We start from the raw sequence: 14,548 nt of genomic DNA on the forward strand, positions 1-14,548 counted from the left end.
AACACATTTTCAATTCCTCCAGGGCTCTGCTGAAGAAAACTTGGCAAAAAGCCCACAATTACAAAACAGTCATGAGCGCACACAAGTCACATGCACACCTGAACAGAAAAGTGGGGACAAAACTCCAATTCCTGAATTTGCTTTCGGTTAACATTTTGGGACACACAGGACAATGGACACCTAGGTTTCAGGCTGCAGCACCTCTGATCCCCGGGGGCCCAGAGGAACACTCAGCCACCCTCACTTCTTTGGTGTCACGTGCCACAGCCTGTGTTAAATGCTTTGCATGTAACATTCTGCTTCATCTTCACAAACGCCTCAACGGCAGCCTTATTATTGCCTGTGTGGGGACAAGTCACTTGGGCTAAAGGGATCTGAAGTCCCTTGTCCATGTTCGCACAGCTGCAAAGAGGCCGCTTGATGTCACAGGCCACACTAACCAGCGTGCAGCACGCTCCTCCTCTGCACTCAGTTTAAACAAACGTGTTGAAGGCACGCCACTGACAATCTAATAGCGATGGTTTACTGTGCACACAACACGGCTCAGCACTGTGCTGGGTGCGCTGGGCACCCGGCGAGGAGGAAGGCTGTCCCTGCCTTAATGAGCTTTGTCCGGCTCGCTCACCATTGGTCCCTTCCACTACAGGTCCTGTCTGGCTAGAATCTGCCAGGTGAAGACAGTAGGCTCACAGAACACTCCTTGAGAGGCCCAGTGCGAGCTTCTGCCAAAACACTGGCATCCCCCAGGCTGGGGAGGGCCTGGGCCACATGTCCACATCCCTTCCTCTGCCCCCACCCTTGGCAGAGTGGAAAAGTGAGAAATGAGGAAGGAGACATTAACTGGTGCGACCCTACAATGAAAGCTGTGGTTGTTTACCACAGTGAGAACAGCTCTGCCTGCCAACGCCAACCACCATCGCGTCTCCCTACTGCTGGCTCCCCCCAAGTGTTTATTTAAGCCAACACATTGCTCTGCTAATTGGATAACATTCCATGTGAAAATAGACCTTTTAAAACAACAGCAGCGGTGGCAAATAAAAACAGCTGCAACTGCAAAAGTACAAAGGCACGGCAGGCCTGGGGAAGGGAAAAATTAAAGGCGCATTGCATGGGAAAAAATTAATATTCTGGCTTCTGGGCTGCAAGTCTATTCTTTGTGGTCTTCCCCTTCCGTGTTGCCCTTCCTTTCTTCCTTCAGGACCAGCCCGGTCTGGGTAAAGAGAGAGGAGGTGGCAGCTTCTAACTGGAATCCCAATGGCTATTGGTGGCCACTCAGCCAATGGGGATGAGTGTACCTGGTAGGGAGTCCCCATTACAGCTGCCCAGGTGAAAGGCTGCTGCCTCCTCAGTGAGGCTACTCCTGGGGATTGGCAGGGTTGGAAGGCAGCACGGTAGACTGTGCTAGTGGGGGCAGCTGACTGAATGCCCACTCCTCCTCTGGGGGCTGGGGGAAGTTGATTTCATTCTGGACTTGTTCCCAAGAGACGTTTTAAGGGACAACCTCTTGGCCTTCCTCCAAAGTGTCCCTCTAATTGGAGAGTCCTTCTCCTTGGTGAGGTGTCAGGGCTGGGTGAGAGGTGGTGGGCATGGTAGGGAGAAGGGGCGCTACCCAGAGCCTGGCGTGGAGATACACAGAATTTAAGTGAATCAGTGAATGAAGGGAGGAGGAATCCCTGAATACAAGCTTTGGAATTAGATTTTTCCCAGCTCTGCCAAGTACCACTATAAGATCTTGAGCAAGCAACTTTGTCCCTTTGAGCCTTGGTTTCCCCAGCTGTCAAATGGCCTCCTACCACCTATCTCCTAGAGTCCCATGAGGATTAAAACTTATATATGCAAATATCCTACACCATCCCTGCCAAAGACGGGCTTCCAGAAGTTGACAGTTTTTATCAACTCAAAGATATTGCCCTTTTAGAAACTTCCAGGTCGTGTGGTCCCCTGGTTGCATGGCGTTGATGACACAACTGACAGCCGTGCACACGGTGTAGACCCAGGCCACCCAGGAGACCACTGCATTCAGGATGCAGTCCTGCTTGAGTCCTTGACTTCCTACACCACCCCCATTCTCCTTCCCCCATCAACCTCTGTCCCCTGCTTCCCTCCACATGTGGGGAAGGCTCTTTAAGAAATGCCGGATCATCACACCTGGAGGTTTAGATAACACCAGCATTTTCAGAGGGACTGACATTTACTGCCCGGGACATCAGGGGCTGATAGAATGTCCTAGAGTGGGAGAATATGCCAGCTCATCGATCCTGCTTCCTCTGAGCAGGCCTCTGGTCACCAGGGCCCGTGATGAGGGCAGATGGTCAGGACCCACCCCCGGTTCACTGGAGCAGCTCAGTAACAGACCGGGGTCTGGGCTTCCCATCAATTCATAGGGTTCCACGGTGGCTTCAGTGCTGGAGTTTAGCAAATGCTCAGTGAGACTGGGGAGGGAGACTGGATGCAAATCTCCCACCCGATGCTGGAGCTGCCGCAGGTTGGGGTGGGGCAGTGCGAGTGTGGTGAATGTCACATACAAAGCCACCGCGCTCGCGGGAGCCTCTTGCTATTATCATCAGTTGCCTGGTTACTCTGAGCTCTGCCACAACAGCCTTTGAGGAGCCTCTGGCTAGGATTCTCTTTCCAGTTTGGGGGTATGTGTGCTGAATCCAAAAGAGGCTTGATAGATATCACAGAGCCCTCGAGAATATGCACAGTGGGACGTGGGTCTCATGGAGAAGGGTCAGACAACTCAGAACCCCTCAGTTCAGGGACGGTGGAGACGGCATGTGCTCAGGGCCACAGCAGGGACTGTGGTGTTGAGGGGATGCCTTAACTCTTCTATCCTCTGTCAGCAGGCAAATGGACTGGTGGATGATGGGGAAAGACCACTGTTCTGGGAGTTGAGATACCGGGGATCAAACCGCGGCACTGGCCCCTCCCAGAAACCATTCATTTCTCCATTCCTGTTCCAGCCTCAACTTCTACAATGAGCTTAGCTGCCCCCTCCTTTCAGCCTATCCTGGTCCCTTCTTTCCTCCCATCTGACGATTGCTGGGGCAGACCTCCTGGCTTAAGAGGTGGCCGATGCCAACACAGGGGGCGACTATTTATCTTCATTGAGGGTGCCGTGACAGGAAATGGGATCAATGCCCTTGGTGGGGGATCTGAGTGGGTCAGGGTTGAACTGAGCCCTGGGAAGGGTTTTTGAAGGAAATCTCCTTCCCTAAGAGCTTCAACAGGGGGAGGATGCACAGGAGCCGGCCCTGAGAGGCTGGGATCATGGAGGATCCTCTACCAGCCCTGGGTTCTCACTAATTCCTTCTGCTGAGATAAAAAAGATCACCAGTGCTTTTGACTCCATGTCTCTGGCAGTATTGCTCTCCCTCTTCAAACTCACGCCCACCCTCAAGAGCTAACTAGATATTTACAATATTCAGAATCCTATTCACTAATATGCAGTGTGCACAATTCTACGGGTCAGTGGAGAGTGCTAAATGTTCCACTCAGAAGACAATAAAGTTCTCCAGACAGACCTGGAGCTGGGGAGGGAGAAAGCAATGGCAGCTTCCCTAGGAAACAAAAAGAGCAAAGGGATCCTTGCAGGAAAGATGTGCTTGTGATGGGCTCCTCCTTCCTGGAAGACGAGTGCGTTCCATGGCACAAGCCCCAGTGTGGGAGAGGGAAGTCACTACAGGGATGGAGGGGCCAGAAATAGCCACCTGATGGGGAGAAGGGCCAATCCTGGAGAGGCTGTGAGTTGAGCCTGTACTGTCCTCGGCTGCCCTTTCTCCTCCCAGAGCCCGGAGTAAAGGCAGGGAAGGGATGAAGGGGGAGGAGCTGCCACCTCCATAAATAACTAGAGGGCTGTGCTGGGCTTCAGAAGGAACATCCACAGCCGGGCCTGGGTGTGCCAAGTGCGAGCCACCTGGGCACTTGGTGAACTTCCTCAATGGCACTCACTGCCTTGATTACCTGGGAGTCCACCTTCTGTCCTAATAAAGCTGAAGAGCAAAACTTAGCCAACGGTGACATGTCAAAGGGCTCATGGCTGGGGCCCAGCCCTGGTTGGACCCTCCATGTCCCAAGGGCTGTGTCAACTCAGCATCAACCTCTTGGTGCTGAAAGAGGGCTTCCAGTGAAGGGGCTCCAACGCCTTTGCTCTCTGCTCTCATCAATGGCTGGGATCCCCTCCACCTCTGACAAGCCATTCAGAACAGCAGTGAGCGTTTCCTGGAGGTGCACCCATTGGGCTTTAAATTTAAGGTTGGCATCACAAGAGGCCCAGTGGGTGGGTGAGAAAAGAGGCCCAGTGGGTGGCCAAATAAGAAGGGGAACACCCTTCCTTATTTCAGACCATCACCACTGTCACCACCAACGCCTTCCGCCTCCTCATCACAGCCAACAGCCCGTATGTAGGGGCCAGGCCCTGTTCTAAATTATCACCCCATCCAAACCTCACAATGACTCTATGAAAATATGGAAAACCCTATGACCATTTTACGAGGGGGGGAAACTGAGGCACACAGAAAGGATGTCACTTGCCCAAGGTCACACGGGAGATGTGTGGCAGCCCTGGGGTTCAAACTCAGGCAGTCTGGCTTTGAAGTTTGTGTTGTAATGACAAGCTCTTGCATTGTTCTTTGTAAGAGACATTTCTTAGGAGCAGAGAGTGAATCCCTCATTTCTCCCCCAAGCACAGCCTCCTATAGGAACTCTGATATAAGACAGATGACAACACTTCTACACCATCACTGCCCAATCCCCTTGGATACCCAGAGCTCAGTGGAATGCAGTAGGGAAAAGACGCTGCCCTGTACTGTCTTCTATCCACAGAGCATCACATGTGTGCACGAATCCTCAGACCAAGGGTGGCTCTGAAGGGAACCAGGCTGGTGGCAATGAGAAGGAAACGGTGTACTGGTATCGAGTACCCACCACATGCCAGGACCGAGTCAGTGTCTCCCATGCATCACCTGCCCTAACCCTGGGAGGGGGGCGCAGCCATCATTCCCGTTTCACAGATCAGAAAACTGTGGCACAGGGAAGGCCAGTGTGGGTTGAGCTGCCGTGGGTGGGAGCTCTGAAAGGCAGCCCTCCGCTGCTGCCCTGAGCCAACACAGGGCACCACGTGCCTGCCCCGCTGTGAGGGTGAGGGCCGTGACCTGCTGCATGCAAGGTGTGTCCCCTGCTGTCTCTGATGAGAGGCGAGGGAAAGGCTGCCAGCCAGGAGGAGAGAGGAGCAGATGTCCAGACAAATATGGCCATGTGTCAACAAAACAGGCACTTGAGCTCAAGACTCGGAGACAAAGGTGGCTGGCGAGGCTCTCCGAGGGTCCCCATGTGCCTTCTCTGCCTGTGCGTGTTCCCAGGGCCCACAAAGGCCGCAGCTGTGTCCCGGAGCTGCCACCTTTGGCTCTGCACAGCTGACCCACCCCCTGGGCCTCTTGTGATGCCAGCCTGCTAAAGCCCAATGGCTGTGACTCCAGGAAATGTTCACTGTTCTTCTGAGGAGCAGCTCGTCAGAGGTGAAGGGGATCCCAGCCATTAATGAGACCTCCCTGTCACTTTATTTTAGCCTTGAGGAATAGTGAGGCTGAGAGAGAGGACAGGCCACCTGTGGGCAGAGTTCACGGAAGGCAGCCCACTGTGACAGCTCTGCAGCCACATTCCTTCTGGATTCTGACCTGGAGCTCAATGCCACGAGGGCAGTGGCTTTGGGTACAGCCAGGCTCTTGTTCACACAGCCTCTGCCCCACATCGGCGGCTGGGCCCAGCACCTACTGCAGGAGCAAAGCCTGGCTGTGCTGTACTGAACCAATTTGGAGATGCCGCCTTGCTTCAAAAATAAAAGGTTCTCAAGGAGCCTGGAGGGATTTCGGTATGCACGCTTGCATGCAGCTGCACCTGCAGGGGCTGCCCTCACAGATAACCGCACAAAACAGAAGCCCTGGCCATGAGCGGAAAAAAGGAAGGGGAAGACGCATTCCCGTGGCTGCTTCTTGGGTGCTCCTACTCTCCAAGCGCCCTGCCCTCTCCGCACTGTTCTGCGTGGCATTTCCCATACTGCCTACCCCAGGGGGCCACCTGAACTGAGGAATTTTCTTGATGATGTGGAGAGGCCTAGGAAACCCATTTGCTTCCCATCCCCAGTTTATGTCCCAGGTTCCTGCATATGTGAAACTAGGGGAGGGAAGGGGACACAGAAACTGCCCCTTCCTCCAAATACAAACCCCCCAGGATCTTCTCCAAGGATGTTGTACACATTAAGCAGAATCAAAGGCAAAAAAAGAACACCTGCATGGGGAGGTGACTCTGCGTGTGTTAGAGGCCTGGCTGCCTCTCCTACAATGGGTACTGGAAAGGGGAGGCCCGGACAGGTGGGGAAGGGATTCACGGTCTCACCTTCGCATCCTGCTTGGTGAGGAAGTCCACAAAGCCGAAGCCTCTGTGTGTGCCTGTCCCAGTCATCTTCTTTGGCAGGCGGACCGTCTTCAACTCCCCAAAGGTGCTAGAAACAAAAGGCAAGACATAGGGGTTTAAGAATAGAGGCCTGCAAGGGAGGTCAGGAAGGCAGGACTGATTCTCACATGTAAATCCCTTTGGGTTATAAAAGACAAGTGCATGCAGGCACACAGATGCTCACACATGTCAGCTCAGGGGCATGAGCGGCCTTCTCCTCCCAGGCCCGGGCCATCAGGCAGGGCAGGGAGGGAACAATCAGGCTGGGGATGTGAATGGAGAATTTTTAGTTCCTCTGCAACCAGCAAGAGACTCCCTGCCCCCATGGGGCCCCACTTCCCTGTGGGGTAACTATGCACTGGGGAGGACCCTGCCTAGTACATAAGCAGCCAGGCTCCGGTTGGGGGGCCTGGCCAGGGCAAGGGGCTGCCCATATGTGCGAGTCGGGGCTCTGGACATGTGATCAGCAGGGTTGCCTGACCTTTCCAAACTGCCTGTATGTCTGAGCTGAGCACACAGTGACCCCAGGCTGAGCAAATGGGATGGGGCCCTTTCTCCTGGACCTGGGACCTGGGACATGTGTTTCTTCAGCGCTCAAATGATACGCAGCTACTCCCTTTAAACCCTGCTTCCCCTCCCTCTGAGCTTTCATTTCGATATCTTCTAAGCCAAAGTCAGGCAAAGCTCTGGAGAAGAAAATGGCTTGGCTCCTCCTGACAGGGATCAAACTGGTAACCACGGCCTTGGACCATCCCCCCGGTTCCCTCCTCTCCTCTCCTCCAGGTTAAACCTTTGAGAAATTGTAGGACAAAGGGATAGGGCTTTCTCAGGCCTCCCTTGCCTCCCTGTCTCACTTCCCACCTCCCAATCCCTTCCTAATGTCCATTTATCAAATATATACGCACAAATTGCTACCGATAAATATTTAATGTGCACGGCATCTGAAGAGAGGTATTATTTTATTTGAAAATCTACACACACTTGCGGCCGCGTGGGCACACACACATACGCACGATGGTCTAGGATGCTTCAGGGCCAAAGACCGATTGGGTAAAAAACACAGTAAAGGCCGTAAGCTCTTGTGAAATGATATAAGCTAAATCCGAAGTGTTAACCCACAGCCCTGCCAGCATGACCAGGCATCTGCCAGCCCAATTTCTGAAGGCAGGACGGTGTGTAAATGCGGCATTATGAATCCTCAAAATGAATCTGCACGTCTCCTCGGAGCTCTCCCCAGCAGCTATGCTCCCCCTTCCTGGTGCCTCCTCTGTGCAGGCAACGAGAAACGGCAGAGAGGCACTGGTGACAAGGCCAGCCTCCCGGGCAGGGGAAGGAGCCAGGAACGTGGGGAGTGGAGCCCGGTCAGGTTTCCCTGCTGGAGGGGGGCCAGGGCTGGGGACCAGAGGCTGGGCAGGTGGGGACAAGGTGAGGTTGGAGAGCTGAGGAGTCAAGCCCACAAACCCTGCTTCATTCTGCCACCTAAAGGCGGATGCATCCCATGACAGACACTGTCTCTCTTCCCTCCACCAAAGCCCCTCTGCCATGCTGGCTTTGAACAGGGAGGGAAGGGCGTGGACAAATTTTCTTGTAAGCTCGTTCAGATGAATGGTTCTTTGGGTCCAAGTCTTCAGGAGCCCACTGGGACTACAGTGATGGCACATCCGGCGGCTAAGGGGCTGGAGCCTGAGAGCGTTCAGAGCTGGTATGAGGCAACTGAGAGGCACATGGAAGACCAGGCTGGGTGCTTTCTCAACACGGCCATAGACAGCCACTGGGTGAGCTGGTTCCTCCGTCCATGCCTTGGCCTCACCTAACTGCACTAGCCCTGAGATGTCTTTCCTGACCCCTCGAGGCTGGGGTGACTGCCCCCATCCACAGTGTCACCGCTCACTGTGCTCCCTGACCAGGGCTCTGTGGGGTGCATGCCTTCCCTGGCCGGGGCTAGGGCTCAGCTCCGCAAGAGTCCAGGCCCCATCTATCTTGCTCATCACTGGACCTGTGGCAGTGAGCCCAGGAGTCTGGCTCAGGGTAGAAGCCTGAAGGTGTTTTGGAACGAATAAACAAGCAAATGGTAGCCCTGGAAGGTAGACATTACCACGGGTAAATTACACCTACCCTCAGAGGGCGGTGATGAGGGTGAAATGAAATACACATAGCACAAATGTGAACTATTGTTAGCCTTACCATTCCCATGTTACAGATGAAGAAACCAAGGCTCTGGGAGCCAGGGATCCTTCCTCACAGGCAGCAGGGTTAGAATGTGAATCCAGGCATGTCTGACGTTAAGCCCAAGCTCTCTTTCTGCTGCACAATGACTCAACCCCCTTGCATCATCTGGACGGGGACTGGCCACTTGCAAGAGCTGGGGCCTCTTTCTTCCCGAGTCTCGGCCAGGTCTGAGGTGAAGCAGGAAGGTCCCATACGGGGTGGCTAGGAATGCCCTGTGTGGACTCCCAGGGGTCCAGTGACTTCCCTAAGACCACCAGGCAAGGTGGGGGTAGACCGAGTCCCAGTTCCTTCTGCCCACACTGTGTGCAAACCCTCTACTTCTGCCCACAAGGGCTATAATCTCCTATCCCTTGATGGTCTCAATGACCTCTGCCCAGATTTCTGGTAAGCCAGACTCTGTGTGTGTGTGTGTGTGTGTGTGTGTGTGTATGAGAAGGAGAGAAGGGGTCGGGGGGGTGGTGGTGTGAGAGAGAAAGAGAGAAGGAGAGAAAGAGAGAGAGAGAGAGAGAGAAAGACTGTTGAGGTTAATTCCTCCCACTCTGCAGCACATTGCAAGCTGTGGATGCTCTGTGCATGGTAAGCAGCTAAGGGTCCGGAGAAAGGCGAGAAAAATAATTAAAAGGTAGAGAAAAACGCTGTTGAGGAGAGGCTACAGAAGCCATGCTTTTGTGGCCTGCAAAAGTGGCATTTGAGAGTTCAGCAGGGAAAGCTGGGAAAGAAGGGCACCCTGGATCTACCAGGGATCGTAGGCAGGGATCAGGGAGCTGGGGATCCCATCCCAGGCAGCTGAAGGGCCTTGGGGGAGGTCACAGCTGTGGTTGGGGGTTTCCAGGCAGACATCAGCACGACAAATGAAACGCCGCCCACGAAGACTCTAGAAGCTTCAGAAATCCTATTATTCTTCAGAGTCAGAGAAATGGCTACAGTGAGCAGGTTTCTTTCCCCCTTCTAAGAACAGGACATGAGAGAACTGAAGCTTAAGGAGGAGCTGAAAGATCAGGGTTAGATCTTAGAAGGAACTTCCCGATGTCTGTGGACACTTCCTGAAATGCATGGATGAGGCTTCAAGACACCATCATTGCTGCCATCATTTCCGCTACCAATGAGTGCCTGCAATATGCAGTCTTTTAAATACATCATATCCATGCCTCTGTTTTACAGATGGGAAAACCAAGGGCCGGAGAAGAAAAGCGACTTGCCCATGTCTCATGGCCCCAGGAACTCAAAATCCAGGCGAGATCTTTCTCATCCGGGCTGCTTCTCCCAGCCCAAGAACAAAGCTGGACAGTGAGTGGCTTGGTTGCTTGTATAACGGTGTGGGATCATATAAGGCCAATACTAATGATCTCAGAGAGCTATCGAAAGAGAATTAAAAAGAAAAAAAAAGGTTGGGGGAGAAGAAATCGATGAAGTACCTTTAGCTCCTTGGAGATAAGCGATATATAAATACCAGCCATTATTAAGGTTCTTATCTGACAGCAAGGTCTACGAAGCTGTTTTTAAGAGCAGCTTTTGAAGGAAGTTGTGCATGAACCTTTGTCTCCTGGGAGCTTAGGCCACTGTTGGGGCGAAGCTGCGCAGGGCCACCAGGGACTGGGGAGGAAGAAAATCACAGGGCACCCAGGAACTCCTCCCTGAGCCCAACTCTGCCGCTCGGGGGGGGAAGGAGACGCACACCACACTCCCCACTGTGCAGATAATAGAAACCACAAAGTAGCAATTACTGTATCAGAAGCTGTGAATAAAGAGGACATACCGGGCTTTTAAACACAGCCCTCCTTCCCTCCCCCACCAGGCTCACACTTCGGTAACAAACTCACACCTCACTTTTCCAATTATTTCATTCACCCTGGGTTCACCAATTACTCCCCCACCCTGCAGCCCCACCCCCTCTGCCATGCCAGGAGCATGATTGGTGGTGGGTTTGTGGGTTTTCCACAACTAGAGTTTGTTGTCACGTTTCTAATTTCTTTTGAGGTGTGTGGTGGGGGGAGAGAAGGGAGGAGGCGGGAGGAGGTGGGATGGGGCTCCGAGGTGTTGCATGAGGCAAGCCAATTATGCCCAGCACTCATAAACAAGTCGGGGGATGGAAATCGTGTTTGCACACAGGCCTGAAGGCAGACACAATACGTGTGTCTGTGTGTGTGTGGCCAGCGTATGAGGGGGTGGGGATTTCCTCTCTCCGTGCAAACTGCGTGCCCCCTGACTGGTCTTGCCCCAGCCCTGGCCAGCAGCTGCTACCGAAAAGGGATGAATCATCTTGGGTCTCTCTCTCCCTCCCTGATTGAAGCGACAGGCTCAGGGGGAAAGAAGTGAGAGGAAGGGTGGAGCAGAGGAAGCGAGAACCCTCCAGAGATGCGGAGCTGGACAGTTTTGCAGCTGTGCTGGTACCTGGAGCCTGGGCAGGCTGGGAGTCCTGCTTAACCCCACAGCCTGCATGCTGGCACCAAGTGGGGGTCAAACCTAGGGCCTTCTGCTCCCAGGACATAAGTCCCCCTCACTATTCAGATCTGCTGGAAGAACCAGAATCCCAGCAGAAGTGCTGAGTCATGTGGGGGAGTTTGCTGGCATAACTTCTCCCCACCTGCGCCCAAGGCATTGTTGAGAAAAGAAAGTCTGCTGCCACCCAAGAGACCCAGAATCAGAACAATGGTGTGATCTGAACAAGATGAAGGGGTGGTTTCATGATAAGAATAAACTACAAGCTTCTTCTGCTCCTTCTAGAGGTAAGAAAAAATAGCTAAATCTCTTGGCATTAAAAAGCCTTTCAAATATGCCACCCCCACCAATTTTCTAACACACATGATGCACATACACGCACATCTGTCCATTCACTGGGTACTTCCTCAGCGCTTACGTGCCCTGCAGCATGTTAGCACCTGCTGGACATGAACTCACAAGGCCCATGTGAGCTGAGCAATGCCAATCCCATTCCCTAGATGGAGAAAACTGAGGCTCAAAGAAGGAACATGATTTCTCCAAGGTCTCGGTGAGCCCTTACCTACCACAATGGGCGAAGTGACTTGCCCAAGTTTCCATGGGCAGCATTAGGCTGAGCTAGGCTCAAAGTAGGCGGTGTGCCCCACAGGTCTATGCTTTGCTAAGAGCTCACACGATTGGTCCACCTATCTACAAGCAGCCAAAGATGATGCAGAGTGCAGGGAGGGAGTCACCAGCAGGACAAGTATTAACCTTGCCCTCACCTTGATTGGGGGCAGCTGCATGGGAAGCCTCTTAGCTGGGAAGCAGCCAGTGAGCTCCCTCCCCTCTTCCTCAGATGCACAAGAAGACTATGGGATAAAGCCACTTATCTCAATTGATAAAGGTCTAGAGCTGAGGATGCCTGATCTTTGCTTACTGCTCCCCTGGCCCCATCCTAAAGAAGGGCCCCACCAGTGAACTTATGGACCCATGGAAACATTCCCACTGGGCAAGAAATATGGTAAGATGGCAGCTGCCTTGCATGGTGTCCTGTCTCACATTCCCCTTCCCTTACAGAGTTCCCATGTGGCCAAGGGCCCCAGTTGTGGCAAGTTGGAGAGATAGACCAACTGCACAGCTAGGAACAAACCTATCCCTTCATCTATAATGGGCAATTTCTGTAGTGGAGGGAGGCTTGGGAACAGAACTATCATCTAAAATTCTCACTTTTCCTGAGATACATACAAACTGAAGCCTTTGGTGAGGGCTTATCTCAAGCCTGCCTCATCCAACTCTCTAACAGAGGCTAATCCAATCAGTCTGGTGGGTTTCAATGGGTACTAGTGCCCCGAGTTTCACAAATATGTGCTAGTCATCGCCACTCCCACAGTGGGTTTCAATGGCTACTACTGTCCCCAGTTTCATGAATATCTGTCAGTCATCACCATTCCCACAGTGGGTTTCAATGGCCACTACTGCCTGGAGTTCTGTGTGTATGTGCCAGTCATCATCTCTTCCAAATTGCTTAACTCTCTAATGGTTTTTGCATCCTTAGAATAATTTCTGAGCTCCTTACTTGGGAATCAAGGCTGTGCCTGATCAGACATACTTTTCTTGCTCTCCAATCTTATCTCATGCCCTGCACCCCCTCATTTACTATGAAGAATCCACACTGGCTTTCCCCATTCCCTGAACCCACCAAACGTATGCTTACCTCAGGGCCTTTGCACTTGCTTTTTGCATCACCTGGAATCCTGCTTGCCTAGATGTTTTCACAATTGACTCTTTCTTGCCATTCAATTCTCCGCTGAAATGCCACCTCCTCAAAGAGGCCTTCTGTGACCATCTTATCTAACGTTGCCTTCTTTGCACACCCACCCCTGCCTGTCACATCTGAGCACTGTCTGAAATGGCTTGTTTACTTATTTATCTTTCCTCTCATTTTGCTAGAGACTGAAAGTGGACTCCAAGATGTCATGGCTCTTATACTCTGTTGTGTCTACAGAACCTGAGACTGTGTCTAGCACTCAGAAAACACTGTATCCATTCATTTAATCATGAATTCATCATCTATTGACATCTCCCCGAGTGCCAGGTCCCTTTACTTCACATGCATCATCTCATATAACTGTATGTTCTTGTGGAAGCATAGTCACACTTGGGGGCAACACATTCAGTCTTTCTGTCCCACAGGATGATGCTCTTTTATGCAGTGCAACCATATGCTATTACAAGGAGCGTTTGGTCCTCAAGAATCAACACTCTTTCCAAAGTATCCATGTTTATTCCTTCCAGGCAATGAATCATCACAGCAAGAAAAAAAAAAAAAAAAAAAAAAAAGGGCAGGGGGGCCAGCTAGATCATTTACCAAGGGAATACTGTCTGGATAATGATGTTCAAATCATGTGCTGCTTGGTGGGAATGAGAAGACACTGGCTCCTCCACAGGCAACCCTGGCCAAGATGCAGACACAAATAAGGAGTTTCAGCATGGTTTGCCCTGCACTGAGATGCTTTCTCTCCCGCAGAAGGTTATGTTGATGAGTGTGTACAAAGTGCAGGGTCAAGCCTGCTCTGACAAGAGGCAATGGCTTTGCAAGCCATTTAATGGAGGCATATTTAGGTGTGGAGTTTCTTCCTCTTCTGTTCTTGCTCTCCCTTCTTAGAGTGCCTTTTAGACTGAACTTCTCCAGTTACTGCTCATCATGGTGAGAGCCAGGTGTAGAAAGGTTACCTTATCACCATCAACGCAATATTCCCTTTCATTTTTGCCTCCTGGAGGCTGAAAAATGGCCTAGTTTCCAAGAAAGTGAAAAAAAGAGGTGTGGAGGAGGGCCTTTAGCTTTTCTCAATAGCATTTCATTGGGGTCCTTTCCAGGCAAGCATGACCCTCTCATTTTCTAGATGAGAAATCCCAGGGATGAGCACTTAAATGGTATTTCTAAATCAGAGTCAGGGCCTGCGTTTCAGATGGAACCCACGGACTCTCCTGAGAGGCTCTGGATGGGGCGGATTTGGCATGCAAAAAGTAGGCTCCTGGCCTGGCTCTGCCCTCACCAACTGGGTGAACCTGGGCAAATCATTTCCAGCCTGGACTGATACCTGGACTGGTAGCATCAGCATCACCAGGGAGCTTGTCAAAAATGCAATGTTCTGCCCTCCTCTTGTCTTTCTGGATCAGAAGCTCAGGGGCTGCACCAAGCCCTCTAGGTGAGTGTGGGCCTGCTCAGGGTTGAGGTCCACTGCCCCACTGGAAGGGACAGGGGCCACTCAGCCCCAAGCTAGATAGCCAGGTGGACATCTGGGCCCAGGACTAGCAGATCTTCCCCTTCTTCCAAAGAAGCTAGTGGTCCAGATTATTTTAAGAAATGAGATTTTAAAATATTGGTAACAAAGTCAAGACACCGTGTTGCCAAAAACAACAGAAGGAGTCTGTGGGCTGCCTTGGG

At 52.1% G+C, this 14,548-nt stretch overlaps 1 protein-coding gene across 3 annotated transcripts in view; it reads right to left on the reverse strand.

Annotated features, from left to right (window-relative positions):
• RBM19 (RNA binding motif protein 19) overlaps window positions 1–14,548 on the reverse strand; it is a 142,541-nt gene that overhangs the window by 30,599 nt on the left and 97,394 nt on the right. For all 3 annotated transcript variants that reach the window (XM_009426322.4, XM_054663659.2, XM_054663658.2), the window contains one exon: window positions 6,394–6,499. In XM_009426322.4, coding sequence (XP_009424597.3) covers window positions 6,394–6,499 — 106 coding nt within the window. The remainder of the gene's footprint in view (window positions 1–6,393; window positions 6,500–14,548) is intronic.

This window comes from Pan troglodytes, chromosome 10 (genome assembly GCF_028858775.2).
Source record: "Pan troglodytes isolate AG18354 chromosome 10, NHGRI_mPanTro3-v2.0_pri, whole genome shotgun sequence".
Lineage (NCBI taxonomy): Eukaryota > Metazoa > Chordata > Mammalia > Primates > Hominidae > Pan > Pan troglodytes.